At 37.9% G+C, this 17,710-nt stretch overlaps 1 protein-coding gene across 1 annotated transcript in view; it reads right to left on the bottom strand.

Annotated features, from left to right (window-relative positions):
• USH2A (usherin) overlaps nt 1-17,710 on the bottom strand; it is a 676,781-nt gene that overhangs the window by 233,658 nt on the left and 425,413 nt on the right. The window contains exons 38-39 of the mRNA XM_040636016.1: nt 7,850-8,000; nt 7,121-7,263 (exon numbers count right to left, since the gene is read on the bottom strand). Of these exons, the coding sequence (XP_040491950.1) occupies nt 7,121-7,263; nt 7,850-8,000 (294 nt within the window). The remainder of the gene's footprint in view (nt 1-7,120; nt 7,264-7,849; nt 8,001-17,710) is intronic.

Raw genomic sequence — 17,710 nt, 5'->3', positions numbered from 1 at the left:
TCAGGTGCGCGTATTGGGAAGGGTGTGTGCGCACATGTGCGCGCATGTGTATGTGGGTGCGCGCATGTGTATGTGGGTGCGCATGGGAATAAACAGTGCGCGTGGGAATAAACAGTGCGCGTGGGAATAAACAGGCCGCATGACTCCCACCTTCGGCGTGGATATAACTTCCAGTGGTTGTCTGTCTTCTAGACTTGGTTGCTATTAGAGTTACCCACAATTGCTCAGTTTTCCTGTTATGTTCTCATTATTGCTCTAAAGCAACTTTTAACCATTCTAATTAAAAACTCAGTTTAAAAGCTATGTTCAGTAATATGAACTCCACACATGAATATCCCCTAAATTTGCCAGTGAATTCAAGATCAAGGCGGCAAATAGATGGATGTATAATTACATACAGCAATACATTACATGCTAATTGTTAATGTAGCCTTTCAATGTTCGCTACTGATCTTAGCAGAAGAGTGATGGATTCTATCTTCTCTTTAATCATGAGTTCTTTTATCAACGTATTATTTATATCTCAACTACTTCCCAAAAAGGATTTTTGACAGCTCATAATAAAAGACTTAAATGAAATAAGACCAATAAACTAAAGGTAAAGAAATATTAATCTTGGGATGATGAAGAGGGCATAATTGTATCCCAAAACAAATATTAAAAATGGGTACCCTTTGTTTTGCACAAAAACGAACGTGGAGCTTCTAGACAGCTGATAAAATAGGAAATGGGCTGTGTAACACAGGCATCTCACTGAGGTCTAATAAAAGGAGTTTTTGGAGACTAGAAGCTTGTTGAAATTGAGAAGATACTATTTGATAATCTGCCAGTAGGAGAACTAATACTGGGAAACTTTTTCTCCATTTCTCCCACAAGAGAGCAGAATATAGTTTAGGAAGAATGCTTTGACTTCTAGAACTGGGGGATACTGTTGCAGTGAATGCCTATGGATTCTTCCTTGAAAGTTTGGGACAGAAAATTGTCGATGTGAGAATTCATGAAAGCAGAAAAAATGTCCTGAAAGAACTGGAAGTTCTAGATTTGGAAGAACAGTATGCCTTCCGTGGCCAAAAGAGATCCAAGGGCTCAGGGAGGAAATTGAGGCCAGGTGGATAGAACATTTCATTAACCAATCCATCCTTTCAAAGGAGTTTCTGTTACTTGCTTTTAGCTTTGGATCTTAGGATATAAAAATAAGAATATAAAAATATAATATTTGCTTTTATTAATTCTGGAAATAAAAGAATTTGGAGGGGGTGGGATCCATGCACCAGAAAACAAAATGTGTAGTGATATGCATACAGAGACATTTTGCTCTCTAAATCAGCAGATGAAATAATTTACTTTTCATCATGGATCTTCTGTTATGGATAAAATAGGATACCCATAATCACTGTTTGAAAGGATAAATATGTCAGCATTCAGAACCTAATGTTTAAAACAATTAGGAAGCCTCTTTAGAATGGAGAAGGCAAAATAACCTTGCAGCACTACGGAAACCTATAGTTCATATTTCTTCATTAAATAAAATAAAATCTCCTGATGTAAATATGCTCCACTCTAATTTTAAAATATTCCTATTTTTCTCTCACAGAGAACATTTTTTAAGGTGCAGATTGAGACTTCAAATTCTAAAACACACTAATAAAAAGATGTTGGCCATGCAATATTAATTTCAAAACTTAAATACTCCTAAGAGCACAAATATATTTATTAAATGATCCAGAAAATCTTGCTCTAGAATTATCTTGATCAATTAATCCAATTTCATAACACAGTTTTACTTCTCCCTGTCACAAGACTCAGAGTATAGGTTTCGAGAATAAGAAAAAGTGTTTTCCTTCTGGAACTCTCTTCTTATATATCCCTCCCTGCTTCATTTTGAAATAGACATGATTTTGGGCTAGCAGATGCCTCTCTAATTGGAACATTCATTATCCTAGTCAAGACAGTCAATGTTGAATCAAAGGGACAGCAAGCAGGGTGCCTCTGATCAAGAGAGAGAAAAAGGATTGCTTTGGGGATTTCCTTCTCACATTTGCCTCTCATCCTCACCTGCCTTATCTTAGAGTGAGGCCGAAACCACTGGCAGAACACCCTGCAAGCCACCCCCCAGGTCTCCCATGTCAGCGGACAACCCAGCAGCAATTGCTTCTTCTGCCTTCTTCTGGACGAGTTGTGAGGAAAAAATTTGAAATGTGATATAAAAGTGAACTCCAAATATAAATCATTCCCCTTTCCTTCTGGTCTTCTCCTCGGGGAAGGCTTTCTTGACATCCCATGTGGAGGGAAATGCTCGGCCTCTGGGCTCGCTCGCACAGAAGCCTCAGTTCTCCATACTCTACAATTTCGCTCTCTGTCCCCCTTGCTAGATAATGGGTGCCTCAAGGAAAGAACAGTGTCTTCATCATCCTTAATCTTGATGTCACTTGCAGTCCCTGGGAAAAGGCAGGTACCCAGATAAGGTTTGCTTGGTTGAGTTTTCACAGGTTTGCTTATATAAAGTCTTCTCAATCAGTACTTCAACTGATCATTTTGGAGCACCTGGTCTGTATCAGATCCTCCACCAGGCACTGGATAGATGGTCATCCCCCTCTCTCTGCAGGGGATACATTCCAAAACCCCCAGAGGATGCCTGAAACTGCAGATAGTACTGAACCCTATACATACTATAGTTTTCCTATACATACATACCTACGATAGTTTATAAACTAGGCACAGTAAGAGATTAACAGCCATAACCCATAATAAAAGAAAGCAAAATGGCAGATAAGGGGAGACTACGGTACAAAGATAAATGAAACAGAGACTTAGGTCCTGAGAAGTTACAGTTCAGAAGCGGCTACTGATGAAGCACAATACAAATCACAATTCTACGGTAGCAATGAGGAGGGAAGGCTTCACAGAGGAGGTGGCATTTGAACTGAGGCTTAATAAATGAGCAGATTTTGCCAGACAACAAATGAGGAAGAAATGTGTTCTGTTAGATACAGATGTCCATGAACATTTCAATGTCTCTCTGTCTTACTTCAGAAGAACCTCTCTTCCTTTGTAACCTTCTGTGAGAATCTCAGAGATCAATGAGGGGGTTGGGGAGAGGACACTCAAAAATACGGACAGAAAAAGTAAAGCAGGATCCAGATACTAGAATAGTATCCCTCATTGCTTCATCCCTTGTTCACAGTGCAATTATAGGTGTGGGAAAAATAACAAGGTCTAATATAGAGAATGCATAAAGTATGTAAAAATACTTAAAATTCCTCTGTATAGCTGATAGGATACACAGTCCTATGTTCTAGCATCCAGGCAAAACCCAAGAACAGTTAGCAAAATAATGAGCTCATGGAAAGTTGTCTAAGTAAATCAACAGAATAAACTGTTCAAATCCCACAAATTTTGTTTAATAATGCTTCTTAGATTCGTGGTTAAAAATATAAATGTGAGGGGCGCCTGGGTGGCACAGCGGTTAAGCATCTGCCTTCGGCTCAGGGCGTGATCCCGGTGTTATGGGATCGAGCCCCACATCAGGCTCTTCCGCTATGAGCCTGCTTGTTCCTCTCCCACTCCTCCTGCTTGTGTTCCCTCTCTTGCTGGCTGTCTCTCTGTCAAATAAATAAATAAAATCTTTAAAATATATATATAAATGTGGAGTCTTTAACTTCAAATTTAGTAAAATGATCAAATATTTAAAGTCTTTTAAAAATATGTGATGACCCAATGGTCTACTCTAGAACCAACCTGAAAGAAGTCATTTTTAGAAAACAATCTCATTTTCATTAGGTTGATCTAATTGCCTGGTATACCATAAATGTTTGCTGGTAAAATGACTGAATTAAAGATATTCCATGTTTTTATCTTGTTACCTGAAAAACGCTGAGAAAAACAGATTATCTGACTTTTGATGGTCTAGAGAATCCACATTTTAAAGAGAAGTAGGTTATCTCGTATTTTCCACAGAGCAGGATTTTAGCAGGCCAAAGTACATGTCCACATGCTAAAGTTACAGGAAACTTGCCCTTCCGGCCAACTACAATTTCTATATGCATACACTGCACAAAGAACAATTGTGAGCACACAAGAGAAAGGGAACAATAATATAATCAGGAATGATGGTATTTCAGGTTAAAAAATATCCAAAAATTTCAGTGCTTTGGCAAGTGTCTTCATGTTATCAATCATATGCATCCAAGTCTAACACAATCTTAATGTATTTTGCAAACTGCAGATATGCCAGGTGCTTGGACTGCCAGCAGCATGTAAAAAAAAAAAAAAACCCACAAACCACACACACACACACACACACACACACATACACACAAAACAAGAACCACAAGTTGTTTGTATTTATCTGGTTGCAAATAGTCGAACACTACACTGACCAAGTTGGCTGGAACAAACATCTTTTATTAACACACGTTTAACAGGATTTAAAATATTCATAGGAAATGTGCATTATTATTATTTGGCATCAGCACACTAGATTTTTAAAAATGCATGGAACTGGATATTGGTGGCACTCTGATATAAATGACAAATTATTTGAAAAAAATCTATTAAGATGCTTCACAACCCTTTTCTCTGTCCATGAGAACTTCTCTTTGCACTCAAAGCATTTGTTTCTCTGTGTACGGTTCATTTCCTGCTTAGGCATCTCTTTCTGGTTTCAGCCATGTCACAAGCTTGACGAAAATCACAGTCTTGCTATATCACACTAAAAATATGCTCTTGGTGACCTTTTTTGGCACCGGGAAGTTTCGAGGCTTTGGCTGATGTGGAAAGGTGCCTATTGATGGTATGAAATGTAAATGTGGGCATGAGGTGACTTCTCTGTTTTATTCTGTAAGATGATATGTAGAATTTTTACATTAGAAATTGCACTTGGGCAAATGGGCGGTGCTGGTCAGGATCAAGTATGAAGTGTGATTCTGGCATGGAGCTGTCATCACGGGTGGTTTCATAAGCAATGCGTTGAGGCCCTGACAGAAAAACTGCTTTTGCCCAATGCCAATCACTCACTCTTTGTCAACTCAATTGCACATCCTTTCAGAGATGGCATCCATCTCCACTGACACCCAAAATACAGAGTGCGCTGCCATTATGTCTCCGGGGTAAGCAAGCACTGGTGACTTAACCTAGGGGGGCAAATGGCCAGCCTTTGGCTCTTTCATAATGTATACGCCTTTGCAGTGTGCACATGAAGCAGAAGAAGAAAGAAGTCATAGGTTTCAGGGAAAGGATGTGAATAAAAATGATGGCTGGGTGTCTTGGGTTAATACCAGCTGTATAGTCATGTGTTACCAATTCTTAAACAAGATGAAGGGTTAATACTAGTCACTTCAAACCCAGGCCCTACAAATCACAAAGAAGGCAATGTCTACATGCATAAAAATTCTAACCACATAGAGTCTGTAAGACCTGCTTTGTGGTAAGATAAGGCAGGAGAAGTTTGCTCAACAAAGAATGCTATGCTAATTGGTACTTTACAATGTTTTTTATACTTTATGTGATAACTTCCTATCTGTAGATAGAAGATCATGGCCTCTAGTCAAGAAGAATCACCACTGAGGAAATCCAAGTGTTGCACTTTCTCTGTGGGAATAGAAATTGTGGGGGCCAAAAAAGGAGTCCATTTCCCTCCTCCTCCAATGTGGCGTCATAGGATCCACCACCTCTGCAGTGGGCTGAATAATTATGTTTAGTAAATTTTACTGAGTGCCTTCAAGCATGCTATATCTTAAGAAGGAGAATTAAAAGTCTATTTTCAGTCGTTTTTTTTTTTTTAAATGTTTCTTTAAAATTCTACTTTGAGGGTGAGCTCTCTAGTTCATAAATCTGTATACAGTTGGTGACTATGCTGTCAGATTCCACAGAGTGTGTGTGATGTTCCCCCTAAAAGGGGTGTAGGTGCACTGAATAGTGCATTAATGCCTTCTGGGTCTTGGGTGTCGTTTATTGCACTGTGCTGATAATTTACTAAATGGTACCCGAGAGACCAAAAGGACTGGATGTGCCCTTGTAAAGTACCTAACTTGCTCCCAGGGAGTAATTACAAATTGGGAGAAATGGATGAAGTATTATATATTATTGTTCATAATGGCCTTTTTAAAAAATAAAGTAAGCTTTAAGGAAGGTAAATAGTTCTATCTCATTTGATGGCTTATCCTCACTAAAATAATATAATTAAGGATATTAGAGAAATAAAAGAATTTGTTTAATATACAATTGATATTGTTTCAAATACCATGTCTTTTGATTCATATCTAGCCTTTTGAAAGTCACTCAGGTCTTCATTGGATATAGAGCCGGAATGGCAATTGGCCAACTGAGCCACATCTTCTAAGGAGCCTTTGATTAAAAGACTTGACAAGATTAACCCTAAAAACCTCATTGTTCAAAGATACAGTGTCCTCATTCACTCTGCAGAGCTTGATTTAATTTCAAACTTTTCTAAAAAAAAAAATTATACTTCCATATAGAAGTATTATAGAAGTAATTTGTATAAAACTATCATAGCCATGTATTTATTTTCTATATATAACCTAGTAAAAAGTTACATATGCAAACACAGCTCTTTCATGGAAAACTAGAGAAGTCTCTTGATTGAATAAGGCAATCCCAATCTACTCTCTGTAATAGTGCTCAGATTCTACTTCTCTATTCTGAAGTCCGTCTTTCAGGTGTGACTTAAAGTATAATGGACTCTGTTTCCAGGAAAACGTTTAATGACACAGTAAGCAGCCTCATGAAGTGAGACCCCTATTTCATACCCTTCTGCCCGCTGGAATTCCTCCAAAGTAGAATACACTGAGTGGAAGGCGATAACTTCCCTTTTGCAGAGTACCTAGATGTACCCTGAAGGATAGAACGGGGCCATGTCATAATTTATCATGAATTACTTCTTCCTGTAGTGATTTTTCTTCTAAGTCCTCACCCTCCAATCTCCCAAGCCTACATTTTTCTTCTTTCTGGAGAGTGTGACTACCCTTGCCCTGGAAGAGATTATTGTTACTAACTGTCAAGAAAACAGTGGAGGCTTATTTCTCTGTTTTGGAAAAACTCAAGACATTTAATAGTCCCTAACGTAGACAACATTTGGCGGTGTATTGTTCAGACCACTTACTGTCCTCTGTGGTCACGAAGAGAATCCAGGAACTATGCGCACTGCCAAATCCATTGGAGGCAACCAACCGAAACTCATATTCTGTGTACGGTTGGAGATCTCTCACTTCATAGCTTAACGATGCAGAAGGATTGGAAAATAACCTACATAAGAAAGAAGTGTTCATTAGGAAGATTTAGACATTCAAAGAAAAAAAAAAACCAGTAAAATCTTATTGCAAAGAGTTTTCAGAGAATGTCAACATACAGTTAAGTACTGTGATTTTCTGTTGTCGTATGAGATCTCTCTAAAAATAAGGAGCTCTTTGGCTGAGGGTTTGTACTATTGCATTTATATGAGATGTAAATTCTAGTAGTATTGAAAAAATTCTAGTCTGCTATTGAGACTGATTGCCATGTGGAATTTGTAGACTAAGTATTATAATTTTGTATATACAGCATTTTCTTTTTTCAGTTCAGGTGTATGCTTGTTTTATGCAATACATATGCTCATGGAAAGTTAAGGGGGAAGAAATCTTAATGCTATATAAATGAAAAATAGGTATTTTTGCAAAGCAAATAATTATCCCCTAGGGCGTTGCTTGTCTTTTGTTTATTTGTACTTTTAAAAGGTGGCCTTTGTTTGCTGCAAATGAGAACTGACCTATTCAAAGATTAAGACAATGTAAGTTATGTCCGCATTGTATAATCCAGGTGACAGTGAGGAGGATGGACAAAGTAGGATGCTCACTCTAGAAATCCATGGGTGGAGTGGCCAGGCCTCATCTGGAGTTGGTATCTGGGAGAGCCGGGAGCGTTGTTGCGAGCTGGTGTAGACCAGACAACCTGAAGACTGGTTGGAGTGGCAGATGAAAGCCTTGGAGGCAGCACGCCATCTGGAGCTGTCGAAAAACACAGATGAATTAGAGCAGAGAAAACTGTGGAGAACATATGCTGGATGGAATCGAAATGCTCCATATACTGGAAAAACTGTTCCTCAGGATCAACAACAATGTTAAACATGGTCCATTTAATTTAACATTTTCATTCCTGAACTACTGTACTTCCTTATTGTTCATTTCAACACAATTACATTAGTATTTCAATCTTAAAGCCAGCCCCCAAACAGCAAGACAAATGAATATGCAGCACATTCCCACCTGTACTTCTGTTTATCTAATTGAAAATATGCAGGGAACTTAGTGAACCAAATATTAAAGTACCTTTTTATTTTAACTCTTTGCTAAGCAGTCAAGCAATCAAACAGTGAAGGAGTCCAGATCTTTTATTTCTCCCATCTATATCACCCATTGCCACTTAATCACACTGCTATCCATGAACACAACTGGCTCTTTTTTTTGAGGATGTTTTATTACAAACGTATTTTCTACAATGATAAATATATATGATTGGCTGAAAATAGTACATTCCAGACTTTATTCTCACCTATGAAAATTTAAAAACTAAAGTTCTTCCTCGTGTAATTTATATAGTCATTTGCTCTTATTCAAATATGTTGCAAGTTGAAGCATACATGTTGCTTTTTCTAGTTTAGTTGAATCTCTGGCCAATTTTTCCTGAATTCAGCCTATCTACTTGATATACATCTATCAGGGAGTTCTATTTGAATAGTTCTACAAGGTCTAACAGGAATGAGTGAAACTAAAGCCTATTCTACTTTTTAAAAATGACAAGATGAGGGGCGCCTGGGTGGCACAGCGGTTAAGCGTCTGCCTTCGGCTCAGGGCGTGATCCCGGCGTTATGGGATCGAGCCCCACATCAGGCTCTTCCGCTATGAGCCTGCTTGTTCCTCTCCCACTCCCCCTGCTTGTGTTCCCTCTCTCGCTGGCTGTCTCTATCTCTGTCGAATAAATAAATAAAATCTTTAAAAAAAGAAAAAAAAATAAATAAAAATGACAAGATGACTCTGGTTATTAAATTAATTTTTCCAACAGGTATAACTTGAATGAAACTATCATATTAAAATTTGTTCCAAAGCTAGCCTGAAACTCAAAAGAAATTAAGCAAAGCTCTGTGAATTCAGGATAATCACCTAATGGCTCTGAGCTTATATTTCTTATCCTTAGAATGGGGACAGTTTTCTTTGAGAATTGCTGTGAAGATCGGAGACAATGTAAATAAAGCACCTTATTTTGGGTCTTGGTAATTATTAGTTGTTGCCATTATTATTATGATGTTGGACTGATCTGAACTTCCCTTACCATAATTTGAGTACTACTATAATGTAAGTTTTTAGAACACTCTAATTACCGTAATATATGTTTCTAATGGCCAAAGATTACTAGAGGTCATTAGCATAGAAGGAGAAGGGATCAAAATAATGAAAACAACTATGAGGGTTCATTTTCAACTTTTTTTTATGCATAGCCTTATGTAGTGTGTGTGTTTTACGTACTTTCTCCTGCCGGAGAACCTGCCTGTGAACTATGAAGCTAATGAATGGCCAGTGATGAGAATAGACGAATTACATTACAGGTTTCATCAATCTGTTGTAAGGGTTTTGAGTTCATCAATAATCCACTAATTTATTCAATAAACATTTATTGAGCCTCTACTCTGTACAGAGAAGTATTCTTTGTGCGGAGGGATAACAGCCCGGAGTAAAACAGACATGGCCTCTGACCCTGTGGAACTTACATGTAAACAGAGGGAGCAGCATTAAGCCAACAGGTACATAAGATCATACTAGACAGCTAAGCTCCGGAGGACAATAAATCAGGGTAAGGGAGGAGAAAGTGAAAAGGAGTGCGATTTTATTATTATGTAACAATTCAGACTGGGCAGGAAAATCATAGGAAGAACATGTCATTAGGTGACATTTGAGCAGAGACCTCAATGACATGAGAGAGGTGGTCATGAGTGTCTGGAGGAAGAGCAATCCAGCCAGGGAGTGGTAAGTGTAAGGGCAGCAAGAAGGAGAGGCATCGGTTGTGTTCAAGAACAGTGGAGAGACCAATGTGGCTGACACAGGCCACGGAGAGGGGAAGGAAAAGAGGTTCAAGGGACAGGCAGGGTCTAGATCCCTTGAGATCCTATCTAGTTCTAGGCCTTGAAAATACACAAAGGGCTCTGGATTTCCTTTGAAATGGATTTAGGGGTCATTGCCAGGTTTTAATAAAGGACATGGTGCAATCTGGAACCTATAAAGGCTACTCTATGCTAATGGAGGAGTGGGGGCAGGGGTAGACAGAGGGAAATCACCTATTGTAGCAATCCAGGTAAAGGATGACAACAGCATGGATTCGAGTAACAGCAGCAGAGTTGGTGATATATTCTGCTTTCAAGTGAGTGTGGAGGGTATTTTGCTAAAAGAAAATAAGGGAGTTAAAGATGATGTTATTGTGTTGAACCTAACCTCCCAGGTGAATGGTGGCACCATTGCTGAGCTGATGAATGCTTAAGGGAGATCAGTTACGGGGGAGATCAGGAATCCTGTTTTGTTCATGTCACGCTGAAGAGGCATACATGCACCTCTAGGAGGGACATCCAGGAAGAAGCTGCAAGTGTGAGTCTGGATAGGAGTTGTAGAGGAAGGTGTGTATGGTATTTAATGGCTGAGACTTAATGAAATAACCCAAGCGGTGAGTGTAGATGGAAGGAGTGTGGAAGACGTCTGTGAACTGAGCCATGAGGTCCACCAACATTGTGAGGTCAGGAGGATTCTTCCAACACAAAGGAGGCATAAAGGAGTGGTCAGTGAGAGAGGACAAAATCCTAGAGACGGTACAGCCTGGAAGTCAAGTAAAGAAAGCATATCAAACGGAAGGACTGATCAACTGTCAAACGTGCTGAGAGTTTAAGGAAAGAGCCAGGATTATATTTTGCATTTGGCCCAGGGGAGGTGTATGGTGACAGTTCCAAGAATAGATGCTGCGCAGGGGCGGGTACGGCAGTGTGACTGGGGATGATGGGAGGGGAATGAGGGGATAGTGAGCACAGGCAACTCTTTTGAAGGATTTTGTTCTAAAGGGGAGTAGAAAATGGGGCAGCATTTAGAGAAGCTTCTGGTGTTAAAGGAAGGTGTTCTAAAAACTGGGAGATGTTATAGTGTATGCATACCTATTGGAAAGATCCAGAAGAGATGTGGGGAATGATAATGAAGCAGAAGGAAGAACTGCCAGAGCTAATTCCTTGTGTGGGAGAGAGAGAAGCAAGCCAGCAGGGCACGATGGCTGTTGAACAGAGCAGGGATGGTATACCCATTGTGCAGAAGTTAATTCAGAGACTGCTAATACAGAGAGAGAGAGAGAGATTTCATGATAGAAAAACAGCAAGGATCTCTTCTGATGGTCTCCATTTTCTCAGTGAAAAAAATGAAAACAAAGACATCAGCTCAGTGCTAAAGTGTGAGGATGAACCGGATGCTTTAAGAGAGACGAAATGGTATGAAATTGCTCCCTCAGTTAGTAGAGGTGTGACATGCTTAGGATGCAGTAGGATTTCTGTCAAGGGCCACTTATCCCATAATCCACTGCTACCGACTTGTTAATTGATCATTTATCTGTGAACACATATAGTTTTAACAATGATTATTTCTTATTTGCTCTATGTTTTTTAATTGATTCATAATAAATGAACATATATAGAAAAGGCATGGGCAAAAAGGAAAGTACAAAATTGTGTATGACATAGAACATATAAGGTCATGCCCCTTATTTGACTATTTTCTAATTTTTCTGTGTCAAGGAATATCGTATCATTGACAGTCCAAATTTGGAAGAAAAATCAGTTAAGTCATCAACATGAAAAAATTGTGGAATTTTAAATATATACACAAAAATCCATTCACATGTTTAAAACTGCATGATCACGCTATTAAGAAAGAATGGAGGCATGCCCCAAAGTAGGCTCCATAATAATCCAGTATCTTAGGTTCTCTTCTGAGTGATAACAATAACAACAACAAAAAACATGCCCATTAAACTGGTCACCCTCTGATTATATAAAATTGCAAAATATTCCAAACAGAGTGAACATCTTAAATTATTTACATATAACTATTCATTTTCCATGCTTCTAGTAACACTGAATTCTAGAAACCTTTCTTTCCCCTCTGGTTAACCCCTTTTATCCTAGATCTATTCCTTAGAGACTCCTTAGCCAAAGCAGTAACTGGGAGCCAGCCATAATTTCACCCCTGGTTTCTTAACAGAAGAGCCGTGTATCTATCAGCTTGATATATTGTCTCCAAGATGCTCTGTTGCTCGAAAAGCTTCTCTCCAGTTTAATATGACCCTCACGGGGCAAGCACTCCACAGACAACCTCCTGAATCAACACATCTTGTCCAGTAAATACTAATTCTACACAGCAAGTGGATAAAACAGCTACCCCAATCTATAAATTCAAAGGAAGGGAGTTTTTAATAAAATTTCAAATTTAACCTTTTTTTGGAAAGCAAAATGAATATAACACAGTAAGCCATAAATTAAATCACAGATTGGACTAGTCTAGATGCTATCATCTTTTAAATGTATGATTTTATTAAACTTTTAAATGATGTACACTTGTGGATTCTTCCCTATCTAAAAAACAAAAGAAAAACAAAAACAAAAAACCAAACAGAATGCCCTAAACTTTTGCTCCTTACAAATTATAGATCCCTGAGGAGAACTCTAAAAAGCAAAAGCAGAGGCTTTTTTCTTTTTGCCATGTAACTGGTGATTACCAAGGCTGTAGTGGTCAAAAGAGGAAACTTTTGGGGAGAAAATGAATTCAGTGCACTTCTCACCCATTTCTCAGGACAGCCCACCAAACTGTTACTACTGCAGTGTGTTTTGTGTGTATGTGTGTGCATTTAAAATACCGGAATGGGGGGCATGGATGGCGCAGTTGGCTAAACCACTGGTTCTTGATTTTGGCTCGGATCATGATCTCAGGGTTGTGAGATCTAGTCCGGCTCCATGCTCAGCGGGGAGTCTGCTGGAGATTCTCTTCCCCTCCTTCAGTTCCTCCCCCTGCTTGCATGTGCCTGCTCTCTCTCTAATAAAAAAATAAATCTTTATAAAAAATACATAAAATGTTGGAATAAAATACTGCATTAAGATATTGAAGAAGTCTATGATACTTTGTATTAAATTCAAATCTGTAATAAAATAGAGTGAATACCATTCTGCACAATATTCTTTGCTGGGGGAACGGAAAGGGCAGAATAGAGGGAAAGGGGAGTTTAGACCATCTACTTTATATTTAGTAGAGAAATAAGATATGACTCAACTATAACACAGAAAGTGTACACAGCATAAAAGAGGTATAAGTGTTTCAGGGGGGTTCAGAAGTCTGAAACTCACATCCGGATGTGCACTGGACCTTGTCTTTCAGAGGGACAGGCCTTGAAGAGGCACTGACATGGGGACCATGTGAGATGGTTTCTGCGGTGTAATTACGTCTCAGCGTGATTCCAGGGTCTACGACTCCATCAATTCTGCCCATGCTCATTCCAAGCCCATGTGCTGCTTCTTCCTGGCTTCACTTGGAATCTGACTCTAGCCTAGCTCAAACCACCCACCTCCCACTTGAGAGGGTATATTGTTGGCATCCTCATTTAGATTTCCCTGTTAACATAATGCAAGAGAAACCATGGTCTTTTATCTACATGCATTCTGGCTGCACCACTGAAAAGCCTGGCACATACTCAAAATCCTTGGATTACACATTTTCTCTCATTTTCTGAAATAGCTACATATGAGCAAGGATTTTAAATCCTAGTTTCCAGAATGGAAAATTAAAGTTCAGACACATACATTGAGTCGTTGAGTCATAAACAAATTGAAAACAGAAGGCAAGACTCAATTTCCAGTCACTAAACCATATGTCATTAAAAAAGATATTAATTATGAGGAATATGCAGATGTGCTAACAAATGGACAGTCAACCTTGAGCACAAGGATATACAAATAGAGCAGCATTAAATAGTGGCAAGTAGGTTAAAATAGATTTAATGTTTACCAAACAGTCTCTCATCATATCTAACTTTTTGAACACATTCTTTGTTAGGTTTTTTTTTTTAAACATAATTATTTCTGATCCTAGGAATTACACTATAAAATTATAGTGTTATCTCTTTGTAGTCTAGATAAAGAATGTGAAGCTCAGAGAGGTTACATCTTTTATCTCAAATCACAAAAGTGGTTACTGGTAGAGTGAAGACCTGAATTGGGACTTTAAATTCAAAGACAGTGCTCTGAATTCTATTCCACAAAATGGCATGTTACAGTAGGTGCTTGATATTAGAAAATAAATATATTTATTAGGATGCCTGGGTGGCTCAGTCAGTTAAGTGACCGACTCTTTGTTTCGGCTCAGGTCATGATCTCAGGGTCCTGAGACTGAGCCCCACGTCAGGGTCCCTGCTCAGCTTGGAGTCTGCTTGAGATTCTCTCTCTCCCTCTCCCACTACCCCTCCTCCCACTCACATGCTCTCTTGCAGGCACGTGTTCATTCTTTCTCTCACATAAATAAATAAATCTTTGAAAAAATTAAATTTGTTAAATAAGCACAAAAGCAAACCATTTATAATATTAAACAGACTAGGTTTAGTAAAGATTGGGTTTATATTCTGTCTAACTCATATTCTTAAACAGTTCTTTCCTGGTCTTATTTATCACAGCAGAGCCTCTGCTCCTTATTATCCACAAGGAACCTGACATAGAACTACTTGTGTGAATTTGCTAGTTCTCAGAAATTAGTCAAAGGCCACAGAAATTCAATGAAATACAAAATGGTGAGGTCTTCATGTTGGTAAGAAAAATATATTTAAAATATTAAATGTTATTCATACATATGCCATGGAATTTACCTTTGACCATAGAACATTAAAAATAAAACAAGAGTATTTTAAATCTGGAGTGCAGGTAGCTTAAAGGCCACCACCAAGTATGGGATTTTTGCCTGAAACATCCCAGGCAGGTGACATTCAGGCCTCTGTGTGTTCATTACCAGTGAGAGGAAAATAGTTGCTTTGCAAGGTGCCTCATTACATTATTGGGTAGTTCTTATTGTTGGTAAGCTCCTTTTGATATAGAACTAAAAACTCTATCACCTCTACAAAAACTTAAGGTGAATATAATTTTTGGTCTACACTGGGACCTCTGAGAGCGAAACAAGGTACTCTAAATAATTAACAGGGGTTAATTCAGCTGCAGCAGGTAAAAATTGGGGCTATCATGGGCAATGGGTGCATATGACTGGTCATGTTAACACTGTACTCATTAGGTCCTTGTCTTGGTTGTACTAATTCCTGAGAACAAGCCTCTACTACCATCATGGGATAAAACTTCAGGCATTTTTAAGTGGTTGTCTTCTCCTCCACTGAATTTCTCCATTTCAGGTTAAACATATCTGCTTCCTCCCAACTAGTTTCTAGGATTCCTCAACCATTATCTAGCCTTGGTACCTGACTTGGATGTGTTCCAGCTTGATAATGTATCTTCAAAAATATGAAGTCTTACACCTAAGTTAAGCACTCCGTGTGTTCCAACCAGAGTAGATCACAGGGGAATTCTGACTTTCCTTTCCTCAAGGGAAGTTGCTAAAAATTCATAAGAATCTTACTTTTGGCCTGCTTAATATTGGAGTTCATCCATGTTATTCAGATTAGCTACACAGTTGATTCAAAATGATCATATGGATAGATAAAAATGCCAGATCAATTATTATCCAACAAATACACAGACTCTGAGAGGAATGTCATTAAAGAAACAAAGTATTTAAGAGGATACTGTAGTACCCAGCACAGTGTTTCATTTACAGAAGATGTCCTACAAAAATGTATGTATGGATGAATGAATGGATAGATAGATGGAGCTATTGATAGAGGGTAAGATCTGCAGAAAAATATCTTTCCCCTTTGACTCAATAATTGTTAGGATCCAGACCATATTATCTATTGACAAATAAAGACGCAGTTACCTGGAAATGGATAATTATTTAACATAAAATATTAATTGCTTGGAGAGTACTAACACAGCAATATCAAATTAGATCTGAAATACTACTTTATAATACATTCATTTTATCATTTATTTCTCTCAATGCCCCATTCCACAGATGTACAAACTGAAGTTAGAAAGGTCAAGCAACATGTCTGAAATAAATGATAATAAATGGTGACCTATGGCTTCAACATATCTGTTGGTCCCAAGACTGTAACTCATCTCTTAACACCAACTTGAATCTTAAATTTAGGTCTAGCCATGGCTTTTCCCCATAACACCAAAGTAATGGTAATATAAATTACTTGAAAAGAGAACTTATTATTATTTCCTTATGTAACCATTAGAGCACTTAGGAAATTTTGCTAATTTAGTATTGTTTATCAAAGAAATACTGAAAAAATGCTAAATTTAATTTCTACAGAGCTAAACACAACCCCCTTTTAAAGTGTGTATTTTCTAACTATAAAAATAATATATGTTCATGGTAGAAAATTTGAAAATTACCAAATGAAGAAAACAATTATCCATAATTACATTACCCAGAGACAGCCATTCTTATACTACTACAGACTATCTCTCTTGTCTTTCTTCTATACAAGTATATTTATGCATAATTTTTTGAAATTTGAAATGATTAAGCTGAGTATGTTAAATAAATTATTTAGTAAATTTTGTTTGCTTCACAAAATATGGTGAAAAATCTATGTCATTGACTGCATTTTTTGGAAACGTGACTTAATAAAATAACTGCAAGTGATATTTTTACAGACATGGAATCTTCACTTAACAAAGCTGATATTGATGGACCAAGAATTTGGTTCTGAAGTGCCTATATATATTGATTGTACTATATATATAATTAACATACAGTGTCATATTAGTGTAGGGTGTACAACAATGATTCAACAATTCTATACATTACTCAGAGTTCACCATGATAAGTATAGTCATCATCTGTCACCAAACAACATTATTACAATCTTATTGGCTATATTCCCTATGGTGTACTTTTCATCTTTGTGACTTATTTATTTTGTAACAGGAAGCTTATGCCCCTTGATCCCCTTTATCTATTTCACCCATCCTCCTATCCACCTCCTCTCTGGCAACCACATTCTCTGTATTTAAAAGTGTGTTGTTTGTCCCTTTTTTGTTTATTCATTTGTTTTATTTCTTAAATTCCACTTAGCAGTGAAATGGAATTTATCTTTTTATTTCACTTAGCATTATATCCCCTAGGTCCATTCATGTTGTTGCAAATGGCAAGATCTCATTCTTCTTCATGGCTGAGTAATATTCCACCCATCTTCTTTAGTCGTTCATCTATGGACGGACACCTGGGTTCCTTCCATATCTTTGCTATTATAAATAATGCTGCAATAGACATAGGGTGAATATGGCTTTTCAAATTAGTGTTCTCATTTTCTTTGGGTAAATACCCAGTAGTGGAATTACTGGATCATATGGTAGTTCTATTTTTAATTTTTTAAGTAACCGCCATACTGTTTTCCACAGTGGCTGCACCAATATGCATTCCTACCAACAAGGTCCATTATAGTTTTAGAAAGCAGTTGGCTATATGGGCCTGGAGTTCATGGGAGCATTTGGGGCTAGATATATAAATATTGACTAAAGCCAATAACCTGACTATGATTA

The sequence above is a fragment of the Ursus maritimus genome, unplaced genomic scaffold (assembly GCF_017311325.1).
Source record: "Ursus maritimus isolate PB19 unplaced genomic scaffold, ASM1731132v1 scaffold_2, whole genome shotgun sequence".
In the NCBI taxonomy this organism is placed as follows: Eukaryota; Metazoa; Chordata; class Mammalia; order Carnivora; family Ursidae; genus Ursus; species Ursus maritimus.
The sequence above is the reverse complement of the archived record's forward strand: the minus strand, read 5'-3'. Positions and strand labels throughout refer to the sequence as shown.